Below are 24,768 nucleotides of genomic sequence, written 5' to 3'. Positions count from 1 at the left end.
CACACGCTGCACAAACAGAGCTAAATGTGATTTGTGCACCAGTTATCGGCAAGAGAAGGCAATGCAGTGATCAGCAAACGTCTCCTGGTGGAAGGCATCAGGTTAAAAAAGGATACATGATTTGAGGAAGGATAGGGTGTAAGAAAAATGAAATTCAGGACAGAGGAAAAAATCAGGTTTTCTCCAGGTGTAAACCAGCACAGCTTTACATAGCCCCATATTTTCGCTGGCTGAGCATCTGGTGCCACGTGTTTGGTCGAACATTGCTCGGGTCGCAGGGGTGCAGGAACATCGCAGCCTCCTTCCCCGAGGGGTGAGGGAGAGCAAAGGGTTTCAAAATCAGTGCTCTACCCAGATCATCCTTCAGCCTTTCCCAAAGGAAACCCAGACTTCTCTGCAAGGAAAACACCACACATCTCCACAATTCAGCAGCCCAGAAAAGAATGAGGTCATACCTTCCGAAAAAGCTTAATGAGATGGCTTATTTTTTTCTTCTTCTTTTTTTTTTTTTTTTTTTTATTTTCTTTTTTTCTTTTTTTTGGTGCTGCATTTCATCCACCTCTTCCAGCAACTCCAGGCACCTTGGCTGGGACCTCAGCCTTTCTCTGCGGCTGGTCTCCTGCAAAACCAGTTCAACCCCGACTCAGCCTGATGGGCTGCATCCCGTGCCACCAAAGCAACGCCGCTATTACGAAGGAAATTGCTTCGCCTCCTGCTCTCATCGGTGTGAGTTGGGACCGGCTCTCCTTATGTGAGCAGGTGACACCTGTCCCACTGACTCTGGCTACAGCAGGGCTTCTTGCGTGGCAGCGAGGGAGACGAAGCCAGCTTTCTAAACCAGATTTTGGTCTCTTTGCACAAGGACAATTTGTAATAAAGCCTGTGGCTAACGTGAAGCTATTGCAGACTTGCACTGGCATGAATGAGGTCAGAAACCAGCCTGTGGCAAGCAGCGCAGAGGTACCTCAGAGAGAAATTTGGAATTTGACTTCCTCCAGCCCCTAATCACAGCATGGCTGACACTCCAGCTTTGATGTATTTTGGGTCAAGCTGGTGAGCATCACGGAGCAGGACCAAGCACACCCGGCATGCAGAAAGCAGCACAGAGCTCGTCGGAGTGAGCTGGCATCATGTGCTAATTAGAACCCTCTGCTCAACGAGTTTAGCTTTAACTGCTCGCAGTGTCTGCAGCTAGATTGGGATTTCCTCAAATTGATTTGTAATTTGAGGTTGCTCAATTAATTTCTTTCCTTTTTTTTTTTTTTCTTTTTTTTTTCTTTTTTTTCTTCCCCCCACTCACCTGCGCGATTGCTTCCCCTTTCCCCAGCCCTGCTCCCCGGCTGGGCACACGTTCCCTCACCACAGCTAGCACCAGCCTCGTCTCCTAGCATTAACCAACAGCACAGGAGGAGGTTTTAAAGAAGCAGCATAAAGGAAATTCAAACTTTTTGCTTTTCTGGGCCACACAAGCCTTGCCCAAGGCGTTATCCGTAGAAAAAGTAGGCTGCTGCACGATTCAGTGGTGGGGTGCAGAATTTAAATATAATTTTCTTTTGTCCCAGTTCCACAAACCCAGCCTGATTCCCCCATCCCTTCTGCTGGTGGCAGCCGGGAGCAGCAATGTGCTCCAGCAATGTGTCTGGGATTTCCCACCCACCGCAGGGTCCAGCTTCCCCCTGCTGTGAATACCTGCAAAAGGGCAATCCAAATTTAATTTCTTCCAAGTGTTTTTGTGGTCAGGCTTTGGCTGCTGGCGTGTTTGGAGGCAGAGGGTCCCTTAGTCGGGACCCTGCATGGGAAATGTTTATGGTGTTCATCTCCCACTGCTGCCAACACAGGGCAGCCAAGGGACCCGCTTGAGTCCTGGGCTTTGCCACCTCCCGCATGAAGCCACTGCTTTAAGCCTCACTGGTCTGCACTGTCTCTTCCCTACAGATCTTTTACACAGGGTGAATTCGGCTGGCTCCAGGGAAGTCCTAAAGTAAGCAGCATGCTCTTGGGAACCATTTAGTTCAGAAACTGTTCAGAACCATTTAGTTCATGAAACTGCAACTTCCGTGCAGAGAGCTTTGCTTTAATAGTGATTGGGATGGACAAGATGGGGACCGAACCTCTCCTGCACGCCCTTCACTTCTGCTGTTCAGTCTTGACCCAAGTATCTGTCAGGGAGAATATCCGGAGCATTCTGAGTCCAGAATGTTAGCACAACTTATTATTGTGCCCCAAAACATTTCAGATAGCCTGCAAGAGGTGCCAGGACACTGCCTGTCCACTCAGGCACACACCTGTAGCTTGGTTCATCGTTTACATACTTAAAATCCCAACAGAAATGTGTTGGGGATAATGTAGGATTTCATAACAAAGGTGCTTTGGGGGTGTTATTCAGATTCTCCCCCTGGGTGGTGGTGCCCAGGTACACAATGAGCTGCCTGTGGTGGCAGGGGGGACAAGATGGTTTTCCCCAACACTTCCTTGACTTGAGGTTTTAGATCAGAGCAACTCCACTGACCTCAGGGAGTGCATTCTGATTTCCAAACGTATATTTAGGAATATAACCAGGCTGGCAAGCCTCCACCGACAGTAAAGCCCCGTGCCAGCTTCCCTCAGCAAGTGACACAAGATGGAGTGGGGGGGGGGGAGCCGGCTGTGCCCCCACCCAAGGCTCCACCAGCCCAAAGCCTCCTGCCACCTTCACCCTGGAGATGAACATTTCAGGAGCAGGACTGAAAATCAATAAGTGACAGCACAATAAATATACCTACAGGGAGGAGGCGGATTTGGCTGGTACCTGGCAGGCTCCAGGCTGACACTGGAGATGGAGGAAACATTGCTCAGAGCTTGTTAACGCCACAGATGTGCTGGGCAGGATTTGGCCTGTGAATGCTGGTGTCTCAGTGTCTACACATGAGCAAAATGCACAAGAGAGAGCCCTAGGGCTTGTCACAGGAGCCCCCAAAATGCCTGGAGGTGTCCTGAGGTATGGGGGACACCCATGTGGTGACACAAGATGTCACTGAGGAGCTAAAATGGCCGTCGCTCTCCTGGGCCAGCAGCTGGAGGTCAAATGGGGCTCCCTAAGGAACATCTTGACAGCCCAGAAAGGCAGACATGTCATGGGTCACACCAAAAGCAGCGTGGGCAGCAGGGGAGGGAGGGGATTGTCCCCCTCTGCTCTGCCCCTGTGAGACCCCACCTGGAGCTCTGGGCCCCCAGCACCAGAAGGACAGGGACTTTTGGGGTGAGTCCAGAGGAGGCCACGAGGATGCTCAGAGGCTGGAGCCCCTCTGCCATGGAGCCAGGCTGAGGGAGTTGGGGTTGTTCAGCCTGGAGAGGAGAAGGCTCCGGGGAGACCTCACAGCAGCCTGCCAGGGCCTAAAGCAGGAGAGCTGGGGAGGGACTCTTGGTTAGGGGGTGTAGGGATAGGACAAGGGGGAATGGCTTTAAACTAAAAAAAAGTGAGATTTAGATTGGATATAAGGAAGAAATCCCTCATGATGAGGGAGGTGAGGCCTGTCACAGGCTGCCCAGAGGAGCTGTGGCTGCCCGATTCCTGGCAGTGCCCAAGGCCAGGCTGGATGGGGCTGGGGGCAGCCTGGGCTGGTGGCAGGGGTCCCTGCCCATGGAAGGGGGCTGGTATTAGATGATCTTTAATGTATCTTCCAACCCAAACTGTTCTGTGCTTCTCCACCACTGGATACCAGCTGGTATCTATCAATAGCTCATCAGGGTGAACCATGGCAAACAAATTTACTATTTTGTTTATTCACAGCACTGCTCGGGGGGGCACAGCCCAGCACCACCCAAAAGCTGCAGCCGAGCCACCAACAGGTGCTGGCACGTGGGGCTGCCGCTTCCCTGGGTGCTTCGGCACCGTGTCCCCCACCACGTACATCAGCAGCACCTCCAAAGTGGTTGATGCCAGTGGCACCGGGGTTTCTGCCAGGCATGGGGCACCCCAGCAGCACCGCTGGGCACTGCAGCGTCCCTGGGTGTGCTACACGTCCCCTCTGTCCCCACTGCGTGTCTCCTCCATCCCCGCTGCCCTCTCCTCCGCCACCGAGGGAAATGGAAGTTGCCTTTTGTCTGGCAGGGGTCAGACAGAGCCGGTTTGTTCGATAAAGCTTTAACGCTTTGTGAACACGCAGAAAAGCTCAACCCGAGGCCCTTTGACAATCTCCATTGTTTTGCAGCTAAAAAAAAAATAATAAAAAAAATAGGAAGAAATGAAAAAAAAAAAAAGAAAGGCTGGTTTGATTTAAAACACCAAGTTCATGGCATTTCAAAGAGGAATGATACACAGCGTATGGATTTGTGTGATACAGGGAGATAAAGCAGGGAATAAAATGCCAGGCAGGAGCATTACAAATGCTGCTCTCGGGGGTGAGCCTGGTATTTTGCCATCTGATTATTTTAAGAGGTTTCTGTCTCCTCAGCGAAATCTCTGGCATTAGCTGCACACCCCAACTCTCCGGCATTTGGGGCAAAGTCTGGGAAAGGAGAAGGTGTGAAAAGATGAGCAAATAAGCAATACTTTGCTTTAATGTCTGACGTGCCCGGGAAATGGCATGTACATGTGTACGGTCCGCTTCATCCACACTGGGGTTCATTGTCTGCAAAATTCATAAGCAGCGTAATGCACCAGTTGCCAAGCAAAGCCAGGAACCGGGAACCCTCCCCGTAGTTTATTTAAACAACAAGATCCTAATAATAAAATAAAGGGGATCCTGAAAGAATCGTAGGAGCTGGCGAGGAGGTCAGTTGATTGAATATTTCATTTATTGAGCGCGCGATTGCCAAAATAAATAACCCGGGGAGGAAAGCAGTAGTCAGGAAATTGCCTGTGGTTTTGTCTCCGGTGAAGTTTCCCTTGAGTGATTTCCTTTGGAGGCTGCGAGCCCCGTGGGATGGACGGGAGGGAGCTGCCCCAGCCGAGGGGCCCACGGCACCGTCCTTAGGGTGCATGGGGGGACGGGAACAGGGCCAGGCAGTGGTGAGGTGAGTGGGGCCCTGGCTGCCTCCCCTAAATACGGGTGCTGTGAATACGGGTGGCAGCAGCGCTGCTCGGTGTCCTCTGCGGCTGGGTGTGCTGCGAGCCAGCATGGCTGTGCCCAAGGGGTGGGTAAGGTGGGGGACTGGAAATGTGTGCTGCCTTGTGGGTGGCTTGCTTTCCTTCTTTCTCTCTTTCTTTTTTTCTCTCTTTCTTTCTTTCTTTCTTTCTTTCTTTCTTTCTTTCTTTCTTTCTTTCTTTCTTTCTTTCTTTCTTTCTTTCTTTCTTTCTTTCTTTCTTTCTTTCTTTTCTTTTCTTTTCTTTTCTTTTCTCTCTCTCTCTCTCTTTGCTTCTCTTTCTCTCCTTCCTTCCTTCCTTCCTTCCTTCCTTCCTTCCTTCCTTCCTTCCTTCCTTCCTTCCTTCCTTCCTTCCTTCCTTCCTTCCTTCCTTCCTTCCTTCCTTCCTTCCTTCCTTCCTTCCTTCCCTTTCTCTCTCTTCTTTCTCTCTCTTCTTTCTTTCTTTCTTGCTTTCTCTCGCTTTCTCTCTTTCTCTTTCTCTTTCTCTTTCTCTTTCTCTTTCTCTTTCTCTTTCTCTTTCTCTTTCTCTTTCTCTTTCTTTCTTTCTTTCTCTCTTTTTTTTTCTTTCTCTTTCCTTTCCCCTCTTTCTCCTTTCCTCTCTTTCTCCTTTCTCTCCTTCTCTCCCTCTTTCCCTCTCTGTCTCCCTCCCTCCTTTCTTTCCGCCTCGCTCCCTTTTCTCATTTCTCATCCTTTTCCCTTTTTCTCTTAAAAAAAACGCCACTTTTTTGCCGTGGCGCGGTGCTGAAACCCCGTCGGGAGGGCTGGAGGGCTGGCTGGAGGGCAGGGAAGGGACGGGCAGAGGGAGGCCGGCTTTGTGAACGCCTCTTGCCCCCTGGCGTCCCCTCGCTGCAAGGACAGCCGGGCCCGGGGGGGGGGGGGCCGGGGAGGGGGCCGGGGAGCCGAGGGGCTTTTTCGGCCGCCTCCATCTCTCACCGCCTCTTCCCCCCCCGGAGCCGACCCACAAAGCCAAAAACCGACCCAAGCGAAACCCCCGCGGCCAAACTTGTTTCTCTCCACCCCCCCCGTCCTTCCTCAAAGCACCTTTGAAAAATAAAGATCCTGCCCAGCTCCTCAAAGGGAGGAAAAGAAAAAAAAAAAAGGAAAAGAAAAGAAAAAAAGCGATAAATTTAAAGAGTTGGTTGCTAGGAAGGGAAGGTGGTGGCTTATTTGGCATTTCTATCCTCCTTTGCATGGTCTCAGTTTCAGCTGGCAGCCCAGGAGGTATGTGGTCGCCTCCATTAAATCTGGGTCTCATTGCAGGCTGACAAGATTTTAAGAAAGGTTCCTAATGACCGATCCCGGCTGGCATCTCGGCTCACTTTTGCAATTAAACCTCACCGAGCAGCGGCAGGAGCTGAGGATAAACGCCAAGACTTTTTTATTATTATTATTTTGGTTTTGTTTTTTATTTTTCCTTTTGATTTTTTTTTTTCTCCTTTATTTTCGGAGGAGAGGCAGGCTGTGCCACACGGAAACTGCCCCCGCCAAAATAACGCAGACGTTATTTTGTCTGGAGGAGAGCAACAAAAATAACTTGCACAAACTTCCCCAGCGAGCCGAGAGGAGGGCGGCTGGTGGGACACGGTGCTGAGCATCCCCCCAAAAATTCCCGAAATGGGGAGGTGGGAGACGGCCCCGCAACAAGCCGCGGCAAGGCTGGGGAGCTCGCTGCGTGCCGGGCTCGTTATAATGCTTTTTGCGGAGAAAATGGGGCTCGGGTGATGAATTCGCGGTGGGAAAAGAAAAGAAAAAAATTGGAAAAAAAAAATGGGAGGAAAATGAAAAAGAGGGGAAAAAAAAGTAAAAATTGGGAAAAGGGGGAAAAAGGGGGAAAAAGGGGGAAAAAGGGGAAAAATAATAAAATAAAAAGGGGAGAAAAAAAGGGAAAAAAGAAAAAAAAAAAAAGGAAAGAGAAAGAAAAGGAGGAGAAGAGGGGCACGGCGGGGCGGTGACGGGCACGGCGGTGACCGGGGGTGCCGCCGCCCCGCCCGGAGCGGGCCCGCCCCGAGCCCCCCGGCTCTGCCCCGGGGCCGCCGCCTGCACCGCCCCGCTGCCCGTCCTGCTCCGCGGCTTGCTTTTGCTTCCTTCTCTTTTTTCTTATTTTTTCCCCTCTTTTTCTTTTCTTTTTTCTTTTTTTTTCTTTTTTTTTCCTCTTTCTCTCTCTTTTTTTTTCTTTACTTTTTTTTTCTTCCTTCTTCTTCCTTCTTTCTCTTTCTTTTTTCATTTTTTTTTTCTTTTCCTTTTTCCTTTTCTTTCTTTTTTCTTTTTTTTTCATTTTTCTTTCCCTTTCCTTTCCTTTCCTTTCCTTTCCTTTCCTTTCCTTTCCTTTCCTTTCCTTTCCTTTCCTTTCCTTTCCAATTTATTTCCCTTTCCATTTTTCTTTCCCTTTCCTTTTTTTTTTATTTCCCCTTCCTTTCCTTTTTTCTTTTCCTTTTTCATTTCCTTTTTTCTTTCCCTCCTCCCATTTTTTTTCTTTCTCTTTCCCTATTTTTTTCCTTTTTCTTTTCTTTCCTTTTTTTTTTTTTTTTTTTCTTTCCGTTTCCGTTCCCCTTTCCTTTTCCGTTCCCCTTCCTCTTCCCCTTCCCCTATTCCTTCCCCTTCCTCCCATTTCCCCTTTTCCCTTCCCCCTCACCTCCCCATCCCTTCTCTTAGCCCCCAGCCCGGACCCCCCCAGGTCTCTGCGGGGCTGCGCAGCCACCGAAACAGAACCAAGGAAACGTCTTCCCTTCATCTCCCCCTCATCTCCCTATAATCTCGCCCCCCATCTCCCCTCGTGTCCCCATGGACTCCCCCCAATTCCCCACAGCCCCCCGGGAGCCTTTCTCCCCCCCGGGCCACCCGGCCGAGCTCCTTCACTTCACCGAGCACGCTAAAACTTCCGAAGCGCCGACTTTAAATATTTGTTTTTAATTTTCTGCCTCAAAAATTGGAACTAAGGGGAGGCGGCTCCCGCCGCCCCGCTCTGCTTGCACACGGGGGCTGGGTGTTAGCGCTCCCCTGCTCAAACATTTGCTCCTCGCCCCCCGCCGAATTAACCCCCCGTGCCGCTCCTATTAGCTTTTAATTAGATTTTCTGCCCCCGCACACGTCCGAGGGACCGGGTTGCGCGGTGGTGGAGCGAGATTTCCTCCAGAGCCTCTTTGGCTAAACGTATTTACAATAACTCGGGTGGGTAAACAGCGCCACGGCTTGGGGGGGGGGGGGGTTTAAGGAAAGCCGAAATTTCAGGCTGAAAAAAAGTTGCCGAGAACCTCGGGCTCCAGCCCGCCCGGCTTCGGGCTTTCGTTGCCTTTCATGGCAGCTCGTTTTGAGAGCTCCACGCCGCGATTTTCAGCGGTTTGCTTTATTTTCAGCCAGCCCTGCCGACCTGCAAACCCTGCGGCCGGGCGAAAAGCGGCTTTGTGGCCACAGCACCCCCCGGGCACAGCGCGGACACGGGCGGGGGATGCGCGGAAGATGCGCGGGACGGAGGGAGGCTGGGGGGATTTATTTTATTTTATTTTATTTTATTTTATTTTATTTTATTTTATTTTATTTTATTTTATTTTATTTTATTTTATTTTATTTTATTTTATTTTATTATTTCATATGATTTCATTCTCTTCCATTTTATTCTATCCTATTTCAAGGCTTTATGGAGGCTTTGCGTTTGCCTCCCCCCTCCGCGTTTTCTTCTCCTTCCCTGGTGGTGAGGTGCAAAGGGGCTGCAGGGCTCACCGCTCGCCCCATCAGCATGAAGCCGGGCTGCCCAGGTGTTATTCCTTTACCCCTTTCCCTTTTTTCCTCCCCTTTTTCTTTATTTCCTTTTTTTCTTCCCCTTCTCCTTTCCCTTCCCCTTTCTTTTCCCTTTCCCTTTCTATTTCCCTTTTCCTTTCATTTCTTCCTCTACCTCTAACCTCTAAACTTTACCTCTAATCTCTACCTCTAATCTCTACCTCCAACCTCTACTTCTAACTTGTGCCTCTGCCTCTAACCTCTACTTCTCCTTCCCCTCGATGGTGCAAGGGCAGTCACACTGATCCAGCTCCCCGATATCCTGGTGCTGAAATCCCCAAATCTTTTCTTCTATTCCCCGCCCCAAGACGTACATTTTTCACCAAGTTCTCTGCACAGCACAGGCTCCTCTTCCTTCTGGACCGACAAGGCTCAAGCTGAAAACACATTTTCCTTTTTGTCCTGCCTATTAGATATAATTTAACATAAAACGCCTGTTATAATTACTGATTATACAAGGGGTCCCTTGTTTTCGCAAGCTACTAACAGGATTATCTAACAAGTGCTAGACTTCAAATTAACCATAAACATCACATCAGAATTAATTTCTCCACTCTGGAAATGAGGGAAGAGGAGGATTTGGGGTGGGGGGACAGGGTGGTCCTGGGAGGGTGGGTGGGAGCCAGCACCCAGCATCGCTTCCCCCTTGCCTGAGACGGACACGCAAGGTAGAAGCATCACCCAGTAGGGCTTATAAAGAAATAATTACAAATTATAAATTACATTAAAAGTCAAAGAAAATATGTATGGAGATGTTTTAAAGTGTTGTCTCGGGGAGGTTCGGGGCAGCCCGATCCATCCTGGGGCAGAGCAGCAGCTCAGCTTCCCGCCCGCCACCCTGGCACGGCCACGGGAAATGGAGGGCTCTAAAAAATCTATTAGAGATGAGTTAATTAATGGTAATTGGAAAAGGGACCTCCCCTACATGAGATAGTCTTTCCTCACAATAGAACGTTTAAAAATAATCTGGGGGAAAGGAAAAAAAAAAAAAAAAGGCCTTGTGCTTTTACTGCTGAGGGTGGCAGGGAGCAGGGATGTCCTTGTGCCACGTCCCCACCAAGGGCAGCAGCTCTGCTCACCTGCTGCCTGGGTGAAGCCTCCTGCTCTGCTGTGGAAGTGGATCCTGTGGGCACCTCCTCATGTGGCTCTGCTTTTCCTTCTGCCTTGAAAGTGGCCTCACCTGGGGGAACAAGAGGGCTGTGGGGGGCTCAGCCTCCAGCACGGGCCCCAGGGATGATGCTGAGGCTCTGCCCTGCCTTCGCCCCGTCCCTCCATCTCTGCTTTAGGCCTCGTGGAAAATAAACCCTTTTAATGAGTCAAATAATTTTGGACACGAGAAATTTCCCCCCTCTCCTTTGTAATTAGAGCTGGCCGCGTGTCTAAAATGATCTGCTTTCCAGGGGGAAACAATAATTGAATTGTTGGGTGTCTCCCGAGCTTTGCCGGGCTCCAGGAAGGCTGCGAGGGAAGCTGAGCCGCTCTCTTGTTAGCGCCTGCAATGAGAGCGAGACACCCTAGAATTCAATTACGCGGCTCCTCCAGGAACCGTTATAATTATAACGTCAAGTTGTTTTTTAAAATTTCATAATTACGTTTTAGGATCCTTGCGCGCGACTTCGGGAGCGCGCGTGCCGGGCCGCAGCCCCCCGGCGCACCCTCGTGTGCCGCAGCCTCTGCCTGCCCGTGCTGCTCAGGAAGGGGTCGGGGCTGGTGTCCAGGTGCCCTTCATCACCAGCTCCATTCCTTGTGTCCACACCATGGCCCTGGGGACCCTTCTTTGCGTCCTTGCTTGTCCCAGTCCTAACCCCAATGTCTTTCCTGAGCACTGCGCCACGGCATCGCGGCAAACGCCCTGCCCCTGGGCTGGTGCCACGTCCCCATGCCAACTTGTCCTGTTCAACCCCTCCCATCACCCTTCCTGCAAAACTGATTCTCTTGCATGCGTATTCTGGAAGAGAATTGGGAAAAAGTAGATTGGAGTCACTGGTTAGTGATGGTTTTGCGTTCAACTGAGGAGAAACACCCACCCAACGCTGTCCTCCCTCCGGTGGAACCAGAGCGTGGTGAGAGCTGGGGCACACTGGTATCCAACCCCTGCTCGGCTCTGCACCTTTATCTAGAAAAACACAAACATGAAATACTGAAAAACTCTTCCATTCCCTTTTTGGGGTTGGAAAGAAAAGCTCCAGAGGGCTTGACGTGCCACTGGTGGTGCCTCCACGCCAGGGCTGGGAGCAGCATCGTGTTTGGAGGGTGGTTGAGTGGGTTTTATTCTCTATTTATAAAAGTAGATCAAACTGCTTGTATTTTATGTTCCTGCATCAGACAGCAGGGCTTGTGCAGCAAAACAATGGTCTCTTTGAAATGAGAGATGCAGGTCTCCTGTCTTGGTGCCGAGCCCTTGCTCAGTGTTTCTTCCTTCTCCATTTTCCAGCTGCCGACCCACGGTGTCCTCTCGGGGTGATGCTCCAGAGCTCCTGCCCAGGAGCTGCCCAGGGCTACCTGAGGGTGTTTGGTGAAAGGACTTCTCCAGCGAGGAAGAAGGAAAGACTGAAAGAAAGGGCGAGATAACCAAAGAGCAAGAAGTCCAAATGGAGGAAAGGTGGGAGAATCATTCCCCAGAGATGTGTGCAGGGAAACATGCTGTGCGTTGGGAGAAACCTGCCCATGTCTTCAGCTCCCCGTACCCAGCAAAAATGCACAAAGCAGCCAGCAGAAGGGCTGATGTTCTCCAAGCCCACCACATGGCCATGGCCAAGATGGCCCCAGGCAAACAGAGGGGGCAGCAAAATGAATCCTGGCCGACACTCATCAGCACCAAGACCCGGGTGCCACTGAACCACCTTGTTTCGATTGCAGCTCTAGCACTCGGCTGCTCAGACCAGCTTCTCCTCAGCCTGGACCGAGTCCTGGGGAGGCTGGTGCACGTTTTGCAGGCCCACATCACTGTCCAGGAGAGGTGCAGAAGATGAAGAGCACGTCTCAGCCCCTGCAAGTCAGGGCCCTGCATTGTTACTGCGGCACTGGGGCGAGGGAGCAGGGAGGAGCAGGCAGCGACTGTGCTGACGGCGGGCTGGGAATAGCCTCACTTCTCATTCTCTCAGACAAGCAATTAGAGCCATCTCCCCAAGCAGTTCCCACCCAGCAAGGAGTTCCAAAATATGAAAATTCTTTCCTTTCATATTATTTTCCAGATGTTCAGTCTTCGCTTCCCTTTATTAATGCTTCTTTTGCCAGGGTGACTCATTTAACAATTAGCTTAGGCATAGGGTGTAGCATCTGTTACAGATATTACCTGTGCCTCCAAGGCAAAGCTTCTTACCTTCATTTTTTACTCGTCTCTCCATTCCTTCCAGGTCTTTAATAACTTTGTAAAAATATCTTCAAATTAACGGCAAACTCTGATTCCTCAACCAGGTCAACAGATGGCTCATTTGGACCTGCCCTCAATTAAGCAGGTGGAACATGCCCAAGGAGCAGGCAGGCAAATGCAGCTGTTCTCTCCCCAAATCCCACTGCCGATACGATGGGATTCACTCGCCGGCCCCTGCGTGGGGCTGGTTGTTCTAGCAACCTCATAACTTTGCATTTAGACTCCCCTCTCCTGACTCCTTCCCACGACTGCTGGTGGTGGGGGTGATGACGCTGGGATATCTGCGTGCTGTTGGCTTCGGGGTCCACTTCCAACATTTAATTGTTGGGCACGATCCTGAAGCGCTGGTATTTCTCTTCTTAAGTGCTCATCGACATCTTCGGCTTGTGCATTAGTGGGTAGTGATGCTGGGATTCAAAGCTGAAGATTTGTGCCACCCAAAATATCCCACGTCCTCTGTGTGGCCTTCAGCTGCCGCTCTCGGAGGCTGTGGGCCTCCTGTGCCAAACCTCTCAGCCCTGTGGGTTTGCCTTCCATAACCTAGGGCGTCAAAACTCTTGGCAGATGCCCGTGTTTCACAACTGGGGCCCGACGAGAGAATTATTAGTCTCCAGGTTGTTTCTTTAAGTACGTATTGAGTAAGAACTAATTTGTACCATGGTAAGACTTTCACCCCAGCAGCTCTGCAGGGGGTTTGAGTAAAGACAAAGTAAAAACTAAGCAAAGACCCTAGCATCTGTCCTGTTGATAGCAAGGGCTTTCTGCACATAAGAAGAAGAAATCTGGTAAAAATCTGAGCTCTTTTCCTGATGTTTTTATTCACTCTTTCTCAACCCGTTCTGACACAGCCTTCAGCAAGATGTTTGAAGGTGACCTACGGGAGCTTTGGTAGGACGATTGCTCAGTGGCTTTAAACATGACCGAGGCCACCAGGAGGAGACATGCAGCCCTTAGCCCTGACCTCCCTGCTCTCCCCCTAAGGCTGCTGCTGCCTCTGTGAGCACAGCTCCATAAAGAAAAGGTAAAAATATATATTTTTCTGGAAAAAAAAATATATTTTTCCAGAAAGGAAAAATATTTAAAAGCAGAGCTTGCAAAGAAGTTCACTGCTGCACAGCTCGGCGTGGAAATGGATGCGCTCTGCTTGCCCCAACAGGATCTCCGTTGCACAAGTGAGCCCTTCAAGTTTTATTTGGGAGCTGTTTTGCTAATGCTGGGCAAGGCAGCAGGGGGTGTTTCTGGTGATGCTTCCCTAGCTCAGGAGGAATTCTGCCCCATGTCTCTGTTGGCTTCACAGGGATTTCTGGGCAGCTAATAATAACAATAATAATAATAATAATAATAATAATAATAATAATAATAATAATAATAATAATAATAATAGCCTTGCCCTCACAAAAGCAGTGACTTCTCAGTGATCTCACTGTCTCAGGCTCCCAAATGACCTCTGATGTTAACATAACATCTCCTTTGTGTCCAGGTCCAAGGTTTAAGAACTCCACCTGTCCCCAGAGGGATCACGAACCCCTTGCTCAGTCACACACGTGCCACAACCCCTTGGTGACTGCAGGAGAGCTGTAGGTACTGCTGGGCACCTTCCCAGCTGGCTGAGGGCCTTTCTGTATGGCAGGAGTCAGTCTCCTCCAAGCTGTGGTGGTCCCAAGACACCTGATCTGAGGCTTTCTCATGTCTCTTGGGTACACCGCAATTCAAAATGCCAGTGCTCTTGTCCTGAAGAACCCAAGGCTAAAACCACTTAGGACTAATAAATCTGACCCCTGTGAAGTCACTTATGAGCTACTCTGAAGCTATGAGCTGCTCAGCTGCTTTTGATGAATCAGAAAACAACGCCGGCGCAAAGAACCCTCTGGACCATGTGCTGTAGGAGACAGGGAGCTTGGAGCTCCCCTTCCCAGCACCAAGCCCGGGAGAAGCAGGGCAGCCGTGTTTGATTTCCGTGTAAAAATGCTGATCTGCTTTCATTACCACAGGAAACGTAACAAGTTGGTGGAATTTTTGCAGCACTTGCCTGCTATTTAATACAATATAACAGGGCTCTGAAACCACCTAGACATGACATACCATAGGAGAGAAAACATCATTTACAGCTGGGGGAACCTTCACTGAGCTGAACTCATAAGCTCTGACCCTTTAGGACTCCTTGAGCAGTGATGCTTTATTTACAGAAATTATCACACATCCTTTGAATTCTGTCTTTGAGGGTTAACCAGCAGCATGATTACAACCCACCGCCTTCCTTATCATGCAGCTGTGCAATAAAACTGCTCTCCTCACCCCGCTGTTATTAAGCTGTCATCACAACCAGCGTTTGTAGCCTGCGAAGACAGAAAAATGTCATTGCACAACAGGATTTAAAGGCAGGGAAAGGACTACAACACGAGGCGGGGCAACTCACGTGGTGCTTCGTTACCCAAGGAAATCACCATTATTTTTAGGACACTGTCCTGGCCCCTTCGCTGGAGGGACCTCTCCGGCTGTGTCCCCTTGAGACAGACACCCCTCAAAAGCTTCTGAGGTAGAACCCTTAATGATTTTTTCCATAGAAGTATGCTTTGTCCAATTAGTCCTGCATGTAATGCTTTGTTCTCATGAATTTTGGAGCTCCTCTGCTGTGCAGCAAGGCTACTGAGACTTAATTTCATTATTCACCTCAATATGTTCCTGCTGCATTCAGCGAACAGTCTATGGGCCCTCCTGTGGCTAATTTAGCACCTGCAAATCCCCACGCTTAAAACCAAAGGCTGAATAACCCACAGAATGAGCGTGCAGGAACTAAACACAGGCCAAATCATCACACTTTCTGGCAAGACTGATATATATATATTTTTTTCTCCACGTAGAAACTTTGGGCACACTTCCCTGTCCCAAAGAGAGACCCTCAGTCAGATGTCCTACTTCTCTTTGGCACCAGGCTACATCCCAAATCTTTTTGTGCATGTTTTTTAATTCCTTCTGACAAAGCTCAAGCAGTTTGAGGGGAAGCAACGCACCTGGAGGATCCAGGCCATCCTCAGACCGGAGATGTTGGCTACTGCTTCAGCTGCTGTGCAGCAGAGTTACGCTGAACAGAAGGCAGGCTGGCTATGCCAAAGCAGTTAGGAACCTCATCGTGAAGGCTGCTCAAGCTAAGCCAACAGACTGCAGTGAAGTGGACGAAGAGTGATCACAAAACCATTCTACTGCTTCCCCTACAAACACAGCAGCTTCTAGAAGCCCCAAACAAGCACTTGGGCAAAGTAAAATCAAGATCTTTTTGTTTAAATTATCAAGATGTTATCTTTCCTAAATCAGATGGTGCAAGCCTCAGCAGCACTTAGCCTTACCAGCTGTGCTTGCTCCTCCTTGCTGTGTGCCCTCTAAGATGCTCTGGCATCTAGTGATACCTCTCTGCAGACAACCAAGCTGCAAGACATAGCATGTTTACCCTGCACCCCTCTGTATTCTATTTCGGATTATGAACTTGAGTATCTTGGAAGACAATGGTAATAGCATTCTGTAGCCTAATTCACCTGGCAGTAACACACGCTTATGTCACTTGGCAAAATAGCAAGACTGTTTCTCTTAAACCCTGTAATTCACACTGGAAAACCTTCTAAAAGTTAAATCTTACAATGTCAGTTTAGGATTATTATTATTTTTTTTTTTAATACCACTGAGTATGCATGACTGACTGTTAGTTATGCAACCATAACAACTGTCCTTTTCAAGAAAGATTCCTGCATAATGTGAATACAGAGAACCCATGGCAAACGTGACTTGATCGTAGAACTTTAATAGTAAAAAAAGTGTAAAACCAAACACACCAATGAAAACTTATCAGTAAGAATGAGAATTTAAGTGTTCAAATTCAGCATAGTGCAAATTTTCTTCACTCCCCTCCCACCTCTTCCAAACTTAAATCACTTTGGTTCAGGTACCTCTAAGTATTGGCAAAAAATGAACTTTTGACTTACATTTTTTGGCTGCATTATTTTTTAACACATACAGATCTAGCTTCAGGCTTTACAAATAAGTCTTAAATACTTCTTTATCAATCAAATATATGTAGAAATCAGTCATCTTATGTCCAGTTTTATGAAGTTTTGGAAATAGTTTTAAGATGGTTGCAAAACTGTCTCTCCAGCAGGTAGCACACTTAAAGTATCTGAGCTGATCCAGTCCTGATCTGAAGACTTATGTGATTATATTTGTAGGTTTTAAGCATTTGAGAAAAGGATCTTATGCCAGTGAAATTACTCAATTCACACCAAAGCAAGATTAGAATTGGGGGCTGTTTTGTAATACCGTCTCTGTGCTAATCTCTTCCTCCAGAACAGAAGCACAAGCAGCAGTTAGAGCATTCCCGTAGAAGAGTGAAAACAGCCAGGATGCTGCTACCTTGCCTCAACATCTTTTTTTGATGGGTCAGTCTTTAACATATGCCTCTAATTACATCAGAAGCCATGTAAGAGTGGAAACAAACACACACAAAAAATGTAGAATACAAAAAGGCAAATGCATAAAAGTTTACAAGTACACCATAACCACAAAATTGGAGTATTTCTAAAAATCTGGGCTTGATGAAAGATACAACAAAACTAGCTTTACTATTACTAGTTAAATAAATTATTGCTCCATTTGACTCCATGCAGCATTGAAATGAACTCAGAACCTTCTTCTCTTTAATCTGTCATAAGAAATGATCGCTATGTAAGAGAATACAAGGCTCAGATTTTTACTGTACATTGCACTTCAATTTTAAGACCTAATACTTGCTATTTAGGTCTACTGTGGTCTAAGCTATCAAACGAATACATTGTGCTCACAGAACTATGTATTAAGAAACACCAAACGTTTAATGTAGTGACATAAGCACTTTTTTCTTTCTTTTTTTACACATGGCAATCACAGATTGCAAGTTCTATAGGGTTGTGAGAAAAACAAGTAGTGATCTCTTTCATAAACTGAATTAAGAAAACAAGCTGTTCAAAATTCTTCACATGCAGTTTAAGTCACATTTTAGGCTTGCTTCTGTTTCCAATGTTTTTAGTCAAAACCCTCACTCAAACAGATGCGAGATCAAAAACAGCTGTAAGGAGGAAACTGCAGATCTTCTGAGGAGTTGGGGCCACATCCTCACTAACCACAAGCACCTGCAATGCAGGTATCTTCAGTGACACCACACATTTAAGACACCTGAAGGCAGCTTTGGTGAGACACTGAAGCACACGCATACTTCTAAGCAGGAACACTTACAAACACTTTCCTACTGAATTGGGCCAGAACAAGATTTGCTCAAGCTAGAGTTTCTTGATAAAGTTCATGTTGGAACAAGATTGTCTCCAGCATTCACCTACTGTACTGAAGTAATTTAGAAGTTTCCCAGCCAGGTGACTTCAAGCCTTTTGTCCCTCAAACCCCCTCCACTGCTAAAGTCAAACTTAATGCAGCATTACAGGTAAGGGCATGATTCCTTCATAAGACTCCTAAAAGCGTTAGTGCAATGCCTTTAATCTGTTTTGATCACTCTTATTTTTAAATAACCCTATATATTTTTTTTTAAAAGATTTGGATAAATACTATTCCTATTAAACCATACTTCATCATTGTTAAGCACCATCGATCTACTTCCTTTGGGCACTGATACAGGCGCTTGTAATTAAATTTCTGTTTCAAGGCTTTAAAATGTGGCAGCTGCTTCAATAACTTACACTGGAATCTAATACTTGGAAAACTGCCACTTAGCCTGAATGCTTGTATTCAACTTGGTGTTAAACTCTTTGAGAGAACAGCCATATGCAAATGCTTATGCAGTAAATCAGGGTAAGATTTCAAGATAAGCAGTTAATTTCACTTGGCTATTCTAAGAGTGGATTAATTTTTTTTCCACAAGTCATTTGTGCAGTGAGCCCATAGAGAGATTATTTTCTCTAAATAATCTTCAATTTAAAACAGGAACACATCTTCTCAATGTTGCTTTCACGCTGGCACCATGCTCTCTCCTCCAAGGATTTAGTCATTGTGTGGTTTCTCTGGAATACCCTATGGATTAAAAGAACAACAGAAAGTATATTTTAGTACCACGTAAGAAGCTACTATGTAATGCAATATTTCCAATAACGAAAGTTAGTTGACTATTTAGTCAAACTGACAGTGACCTAGCAGACACAGCTTCTTGTAAAATCCCAGCAAGGATGTACTCCTGAACTGTGGACAGAAGTGTCACCATAGTTTTGTGCTGCCTCAATTTGTTCATTTGATGAAAAGAATTGGGCTTGGTAGACAGATAAAGACTTTTTCAGCCTTCCTATCTCAGGATATTTATTTGCAGGCAATGCACAGCACTCACTTAATGGACATTTGTTTCATTTTTAATGTTTCATTTTCGAGCTGACTTCAAGCAAAAGTTACTGGATTTTCCCTGCAAAGCCTAGTATCAGATAGACTTGCTCATTTCCTCCTAAGCTCCTTTTCTAGTGTGATACCCTCATACATCAATTTAAAAAGGCATTTAAACAACTTGTTTAAAATAGAGCTTGTATGTTCTCCTTCATTCTCTTGAGAAAATACAGATGTCCAAGTATTGAACATGTGCACAGTTCCACAGCCCCTAAGCAGTAGCAGACAAACATTTGTGAGGTGGGTGTCTTGAGACAACCCTAGTTTGCCAGATGCTGAGAATGATGGTTACAACTGAAGATGATGTATTGCCCTCCATCTAATCCAGCTGATGAGTAATGAAGGAGCAGCTTTAGGTATCAACATGCAGCAAGAGCTGCAGCAGCACCTTCACCTTCTCTTCAGAAATCAAACTATGAAATGTTGGGTTTCATCAAGCTGAGAGGAAAAAAGTTACTGATATATTTTATTTAAAAAATTCTACCTTTCTCTGCCCCCATACACTTAGCCCTAAGGGAAAAAAAGCACATGCAGATTGCATGTACTGCTGGGATTTGAAGTGGAAGTAATGAACTTATACTTTAAAGAACATCAGGGGAAAAAAAAAATAAAAATGAAGTTTTAAGACATTGACTAAGGTCCTGGGAGATCTGGCTTGATACCAAGTTGTATCAGGAAATAATTTTTTAGAAGAAAACTATTTAAACCAGGCAGACTTGCCAATGCCTTCCCCCCACCCCCCAGTCTTTTCTACTAGGGGTTACTGTTAATGTAGTGAAACTGAGAATCAGTACTACAGAAATTAATCAGTGGTGGTCAAGCAATGTGGCTTTTTCCCCCCAGCTTGGCTGGGAGCCGGTCCATCTGCTGTATCAAGTTCTGACCATCCACATCGGAAGCACATTAGTGTCTATGCCCTGGGTTAGAAAGGTTATGCAGAAGGGACAGAAAGCCTGTTCGAGGCAAGACAGCTAGCTGCTGACTGGCCTTTTTGCTCATTTGTAGTTCAGTCCCTAAAAACAGCTTTTCCCTTTCCTAAGGAGCTTTGGAGACTTATTATTTCAGGAGCAACTAAGCCTATCAAGGCCCTTCCTTCAGAGAAAAGGGAAGACACCTCAACTACTTAAAGAAATAGAATAGTTGAATGCTTTCCAGGATAAAGGAGTTATGTAGGAAAAGTTAAATCGACTGGATCTGGTATACTGATATACTGATTCAAGTCTCATTTAGGCTCTTGCTGGAAAAAGTTTCACACAGAACATACTCAAACACTTGCTAAGACAATTCCCACTCCACTGGTAACACAGGTTGCATGTTTACATTTCAGCTCTTGGGAAGATAGGTATTAATCTCCTGATCTGTGAGTCATACCCTTAAAGGCATAGTTTGTTCTTGGAGTAACAAAGACAGAAGTTATTTGGACTGCTAAAAGGAAATGCTAATTATACAGTAGTTACCATAGCCAGCTGGCGTCCTATGTTTCCTACAGTCACACCTCCTGAGAAAAATATACACGGAAGCCAAGAACGGATGTAAAGAAAATCTGGGGATGTATACCTAATAAACAAAAGGAAATAAATCAGAGACAAGGTATTATCATGTTATCATCACTTTATGTACTGTTAACAAGATGCTCTAGGTTTTTCACCAGACCCAACCAACACAGAAACACAGGAGCAAAAATAGGCGGACCAAATTAAGTCTCTTAACTTATAAACTTTAACTAGCCAATGTCCTTGCCAGCAAGGTTTAGGAATTCTCCTCTCCTGAGCTCCAGTTGGTGATACACCAAGTCAGGAGAAGGTTGGTTTGTTGGGGTATATGGTGAGATGACAACAGCTCAGTCTGCCCCCCTCCCCTCCATGCCATCATTTAGAACAGCACGACAATTAGCTACCTTAGACATATAAGATGCCTTACAAGGACACACCAAATATGTTAATAAGTAGTTTGCAATACCCTTGTCTTAATTAAAGCAGGGGGTGCAAGAGAGTTGAAATAGCATTTAAAAGCGTAACTTACTGATAAACACCATTATATACAAGGAACTGGGTTATCAGAGTTGCTACAAAGGCTATTGTAATTCCAAGTCCGAGACCACTTCTTGAACGATCAAATGTCCACCAGAGACCCAGCGATAAGGCTGCTAGAGTCAGGGACAGCTGGACATTGTTTGCGAAGTCTAATTTCTGGAAAAAAAAGGTGTTAAGGACAATCCTTTCAAATCTTCACACATCCTACTCAAACTGAAAGCAAGCATGATTTCGTATTTCTAGTGACAAAATGGTAGGGATCTGCCTTTCAGACCTGCTGAGCAATTACAGCTCTTGCTGACTTGAAGTTTTTTCTGCCCAAGCCATCACCATTCAACACGAACAATGCTCTTACTGAAGAGTTTAGTGGATCTCAGTAGTTAATTGTGTTAACTATTACATAGCAAACACATACAGGTTAAACCAACATGTTACCCTGTTACACTCAGCTACACCAGCCATACATCTGGCCCTTCTCCATCCCAGAACCCCATAACTACTTTTAAGTTAACTACGTCATCTGTCTTAAAGCAGATATTGCACTGTACTGCAGGTCTCAGGAGTCTGCCTCTGCCAATGGCATTATCATTACCTTTGTGATTCTCCCAGGCATGAGTGGAAGAGCCTGTTTCATGGCAATACACTAAGCACATCAAGCAACAACAACCAGTTGAAGGATACAGCACTCGCATGATTAATGCCAACGAAAACTGCTATGCATCGCATGACGCTGGCCCACTCTCTTTTGAACTTGTGTGGTTCCCCCAGGTGGCTGTCAATGCAGGGGTACAGCAGGCCAACAACAGCTGCAAGAGAAGCAAGACCACTTATACTAACCATTACATCATTATTTCATTACTATTAAATATTAGTTTAGCAATTAAGTGCTTGATAAAACCTTCTAGTACTGATGTGCCTACCATGCTGCTGCAGGCCTGATGAAGAAAACAGTCGTTAGCATTCCCGCCCAACCTCCCCAAACTTTAGAAATGAAAAATAACCACCATACTTTTTCAAGCAACATTCTGTTTGGACCTTTATAACAGATATACATCTGACTCCAAGCTTCTTTTTAACCCCCATGAGGAAGTATCATTTCCCAGCCTGAGTAGATGCTTGCTTTGTACCAGTAAATAACAAAAAGCTTAATTATAGTGAGGAATGGAGCATACCTTTATTGCTCATATGCAGGACAGCTCCTTTTACAAACCTGATTTATTGCTTGTGAATCAGGCCCTGAATTACTATTTGCTTGGACTAAAAAGTCCCTTGGCAGAGCTGATTTCCCTCCTTCTTCTGGACTGTAATGCAGCCTACGCTCCCATCCAAATTAAATGAATTTGGATATCAAATAGAAGCAGGGCAGAGCTTAAGGAAACAGCTGCCATCAGTCATGTGTCAGTGAAAAGTATCTACTCACACTGTTATTCAGGCAGAGCTCTGCTTGCATATCGCCTTCTCTCAGCCTTATGAGAAATGGTTGCAGAAGGGAAATTGTTTGTCTGTGCTCAGTTTCTGGGTACTTGTTTAATTCTTTTAAGGCTTGCAATTCCATGTATTATAACAAATGCTGATTAGACAGTGAGCTTTAACTGTTTGGGATGTTTGTTTTCTTCCCTACTTTATTTTTTTTTTCCTCCTTAAACTCCTAAGAGAAGTCACTTCTATGTGAAGAGGGTTACAGGAGCTACTGCTGTAAGTCAATGGATCTGGTGCTGAAAGCCTTATTTCTTGGCGCCAGCTAGCAGGACTTTTACCTTAAGATAACAGCTACATGCCAGAGATTAATCCAAGCATGCCAGGACTATCAGAAGGCCGTAATGAGGCTATCTCGTAGCACTTAGCATGGAGCTTATCACTCATGTGAGTTCCATTAATCAGACCCTCTTGCTCAGCGCCACAAGCCAGCACCTCTGTTTTTAAAAACAGGCAGAAAAAGCGCTGTGAAAGCACTTTCAACACAAATCGCGCTCACAACGGCGTTGCTCCCCTTGACCCGACCTGCCAGCCCTCCAACCCCTAGGAGGGCATCATCACGGCGGGGTTTGGGTTTACCCGCAGTGCCAGCAGGCGGCCGGGCACAACAACGCCGCCGGCCCGCTCCGTGCCCGGCGCCCCGGGGCGGCTCCGCGCTGCCCGTCCCGGGGCCGCGGCTCCCCCTCCGCACGTGACTTCCTTGTTTTGGGCCCCGCCCCTGGCCTGTTCGCGCCCTCAGCCAATGGCGAGCGCCGCCCGCCACTCACCAGTTCGGCGGCGGCCAATGGCGGCCCGAGGGGGGCGGGGCCGAGCGGGAGCGCGCGCTCCGCTGTCGCCGCCGCGAGAACGCGCCGCGGGGCTGCACCGCGCCTGCTGCTGCTCGCGGCGCGCTCCGGAGTGTGTGTGGGGGGAAAAATAAACCCCAAAATACCCAAATCAAGGCGGTTTCGTGGCGTGGGGAGCGGCCACGAGGTTGGGGCACAGTGAGCTGCGCTGCCTTCCTTCCCCATTGGTGTAAAGGAGGCGCACACCCCCCCAAAATAACCCCCAAACAGTTAAAATCCAGGTAAAAACACACAAAACGAGGTCAGCCCCGCTGCCCGCCGCTCACCTGCCGCCGTCCCGCAGCACGGGGGCACCCACCAGGCGGAGGAGAAGAGCGTGGCGATGACCTCCTCGGGGAACAGGGTGACGTTCCTCTGCACCTGCAGCAAGTTCAGCACCAGCGCCATGAAAGCACCCACCACGAAGAGGACCACGCTCCGCTGCACCAGGTGCCGGCTCCAGTTCAGGGTGCTGCCCGCACCGCCGGGGCTCCGCGCCCCGTGTCCTGCTGACACCTGCGAGGGGCTTCCAGAACTCAGCATCTCGCCCGCTTTGGTGGCCGTGTCGCCCGGCTGCGTTTTGTGCCTCCCCCTGGCAGCGCACGAACAGCTCCAGGTGCAGCTCTCCAGCCGGGGCATCGGCCTCACCGGCAGCCCTGCAACGCGAGCGGGAAAAACAACTGGTTATAGCAAGCCTGAAGGCGAGACATGAGGAAATGCAGCAGGAGGGGACCGGCAGGAGGATGAAAACCCCGACTCCAGTGGGCTGGGGGCTCCCGTTCCTGTCAGGATGGGAGCTGGGGGGGCTCCAGTTAGGGCCAGGGGGCTCCTGTCAGGACCCAGGATGAGGCCCGGCAGGCTCCCACTCCTGTCAGGGCACAGGGGGCTCCCATTCCTGTCAGGATCTGGCCCAGGGTGCTCTTATTGGGGCTGGGGGCTCCCCTTCCTGTCAGAATCTAGTCTGGGTGCTCCCATTGGGCTCCCATCAGGACTGGGGGGCTCCCATTCCTGTCAGGATCAGGCCGGGGGGGAGTAGGGAGGTCCCATTCTTGTCAGGGTTGAACCCAGGGGGCTCCCACTGGGGCTGTGGGCTCCTATTCCCATCAGGATGGGGCCCGGAGGGGTCCTGTCAGGGCCGGGGGCTCCCATTCCCGTCAGGATCTGGCCGGGGGGGCTCCTATTGGGGCTGGGGGCTCCCATTCCTGCCAGACCCGGGCTCAGGAAGCTCCTGTCAGCGCCGGGGGCCTCCCATTCCTGTCAGAACCCGCGTCTCCGAGCTTCCGACCCCCCAATTCCTGTCACAACCGGCCCCGGGACCCCCCAATTCCTGTCAGGCCCCGACCCACCGCCGCTCTCCGCCTCACCTCAGGCCCCCCGCCCGCCGCCGCCGCTCAACCCGCGAGGGACAGGACGAATCCAGCACCCACCCCGCCGCCGTCCCGCTGCCGGCGCTGGGGTTTATAACCGCCGGCCGCCGCGGTCACGTCAGGCGCCGCCGACCTACCGGCGGCCGGGGGCAGCGCCGGGCCCCGCCGCAGCCGCCCCTCGCCCGCCCCCGCGGCGGAGGGGAGTGGCCAAAGGGGCCGAGGGGGCGTGGCTAAAAAGGGGGAGGGGGGCGTGTCCGCGGCGCGAGCTCGCCGAGCGCGGGAGTCGCGCGCTCAGCCCGGCGGCGTCGGGTGAGGCGGGCGCAGCCAATGGCGGGCGGGCGGCTGATATGACGTAGGGACACACCACCCGCCCCGCGCGCGCGCGCGGCCCCGCCGCTCCTCCCTCCGTCAGCGGCCCCGCCCCGCCCCGCCGCGGGAGCGCGCGCGTCAGGGGTTAC

The 24,768-nt window shown here is 48.6% G+C and overlaps 1 protein-coding gene across 1 annotated transcript; it reads right to left on the bottom strand.

Annotated features, from left to right (window-relative positions):
- Nucleotides 1–15,988: 15,988 nt before the first annotated feature.
- On the bottom strand, nt 15,989–24,369 carry INSIG1 (insulin induced gene 1). Its single transcript, XM_084282690.1, has 6 exons — nt 24,308–24,369; nt 23,231–23,599; nt 21,325–21,449; nt 20,633–20,799; nt 20,068–20,167; nt 15,989–18,253 (listed from the first exon to the last, which is right to left on the bottom strand). The coding sequence occupies exons 2-6, from the start codon at nt 23,580–23,582 to the stop codon at nt 18,224–18,226; spliced, it is 774 nt and encodes a 257-aa protein (XP_084138816.1). The 5' UTR covers nt 23,583–23,599; nt 24,308–24,369; the 3' UTR covers nt 15,989–18,223.
- Between the last annotated feature and the right edge of the window lie 399 nt (nt 24,370–24,768).

Source organism: Netta rufina, assembly GCF_964035555.1.
Source record: "Netta rufina genome assembly, chromosome: 2".
NCBI lineage: Eukaryota > Metazoa > Chordata > Aves > Anseriformes > Anatidae > Netta > Netta rufina.
The sequence above is the reverse complement of the archived record's forward strand: the minus strand, read 5'-3'. Positions and strand labels throughout refer to the sequence as shown.

Excerpts from the sequence above, each read along its gene's own strand:
- INSIG1 (XM_084282690.1), bottom strand. The coding sequence starts at position 23,582 with ATGCCCCGGCTGGAGAGCTGCACCTGGAGCTGTTCGTGCGCTGCCAGG. Across the intron at positions 21,450-23,230 it reads GTGCTGCGGGACGGCGGCAG|CTGTTGTTGGCCTGCTGTAC; the intron begins GTGAGCGGCGGG and ends CTTCTCTTGCAG. Across the intron at positions 18,254-20,067 it reads TAGGACGCCAGCTGGCTATG|GGTATTCCAGAGAAACCACA; the intron begins GTAACTACTGTA and ends TTTAATCCATAG.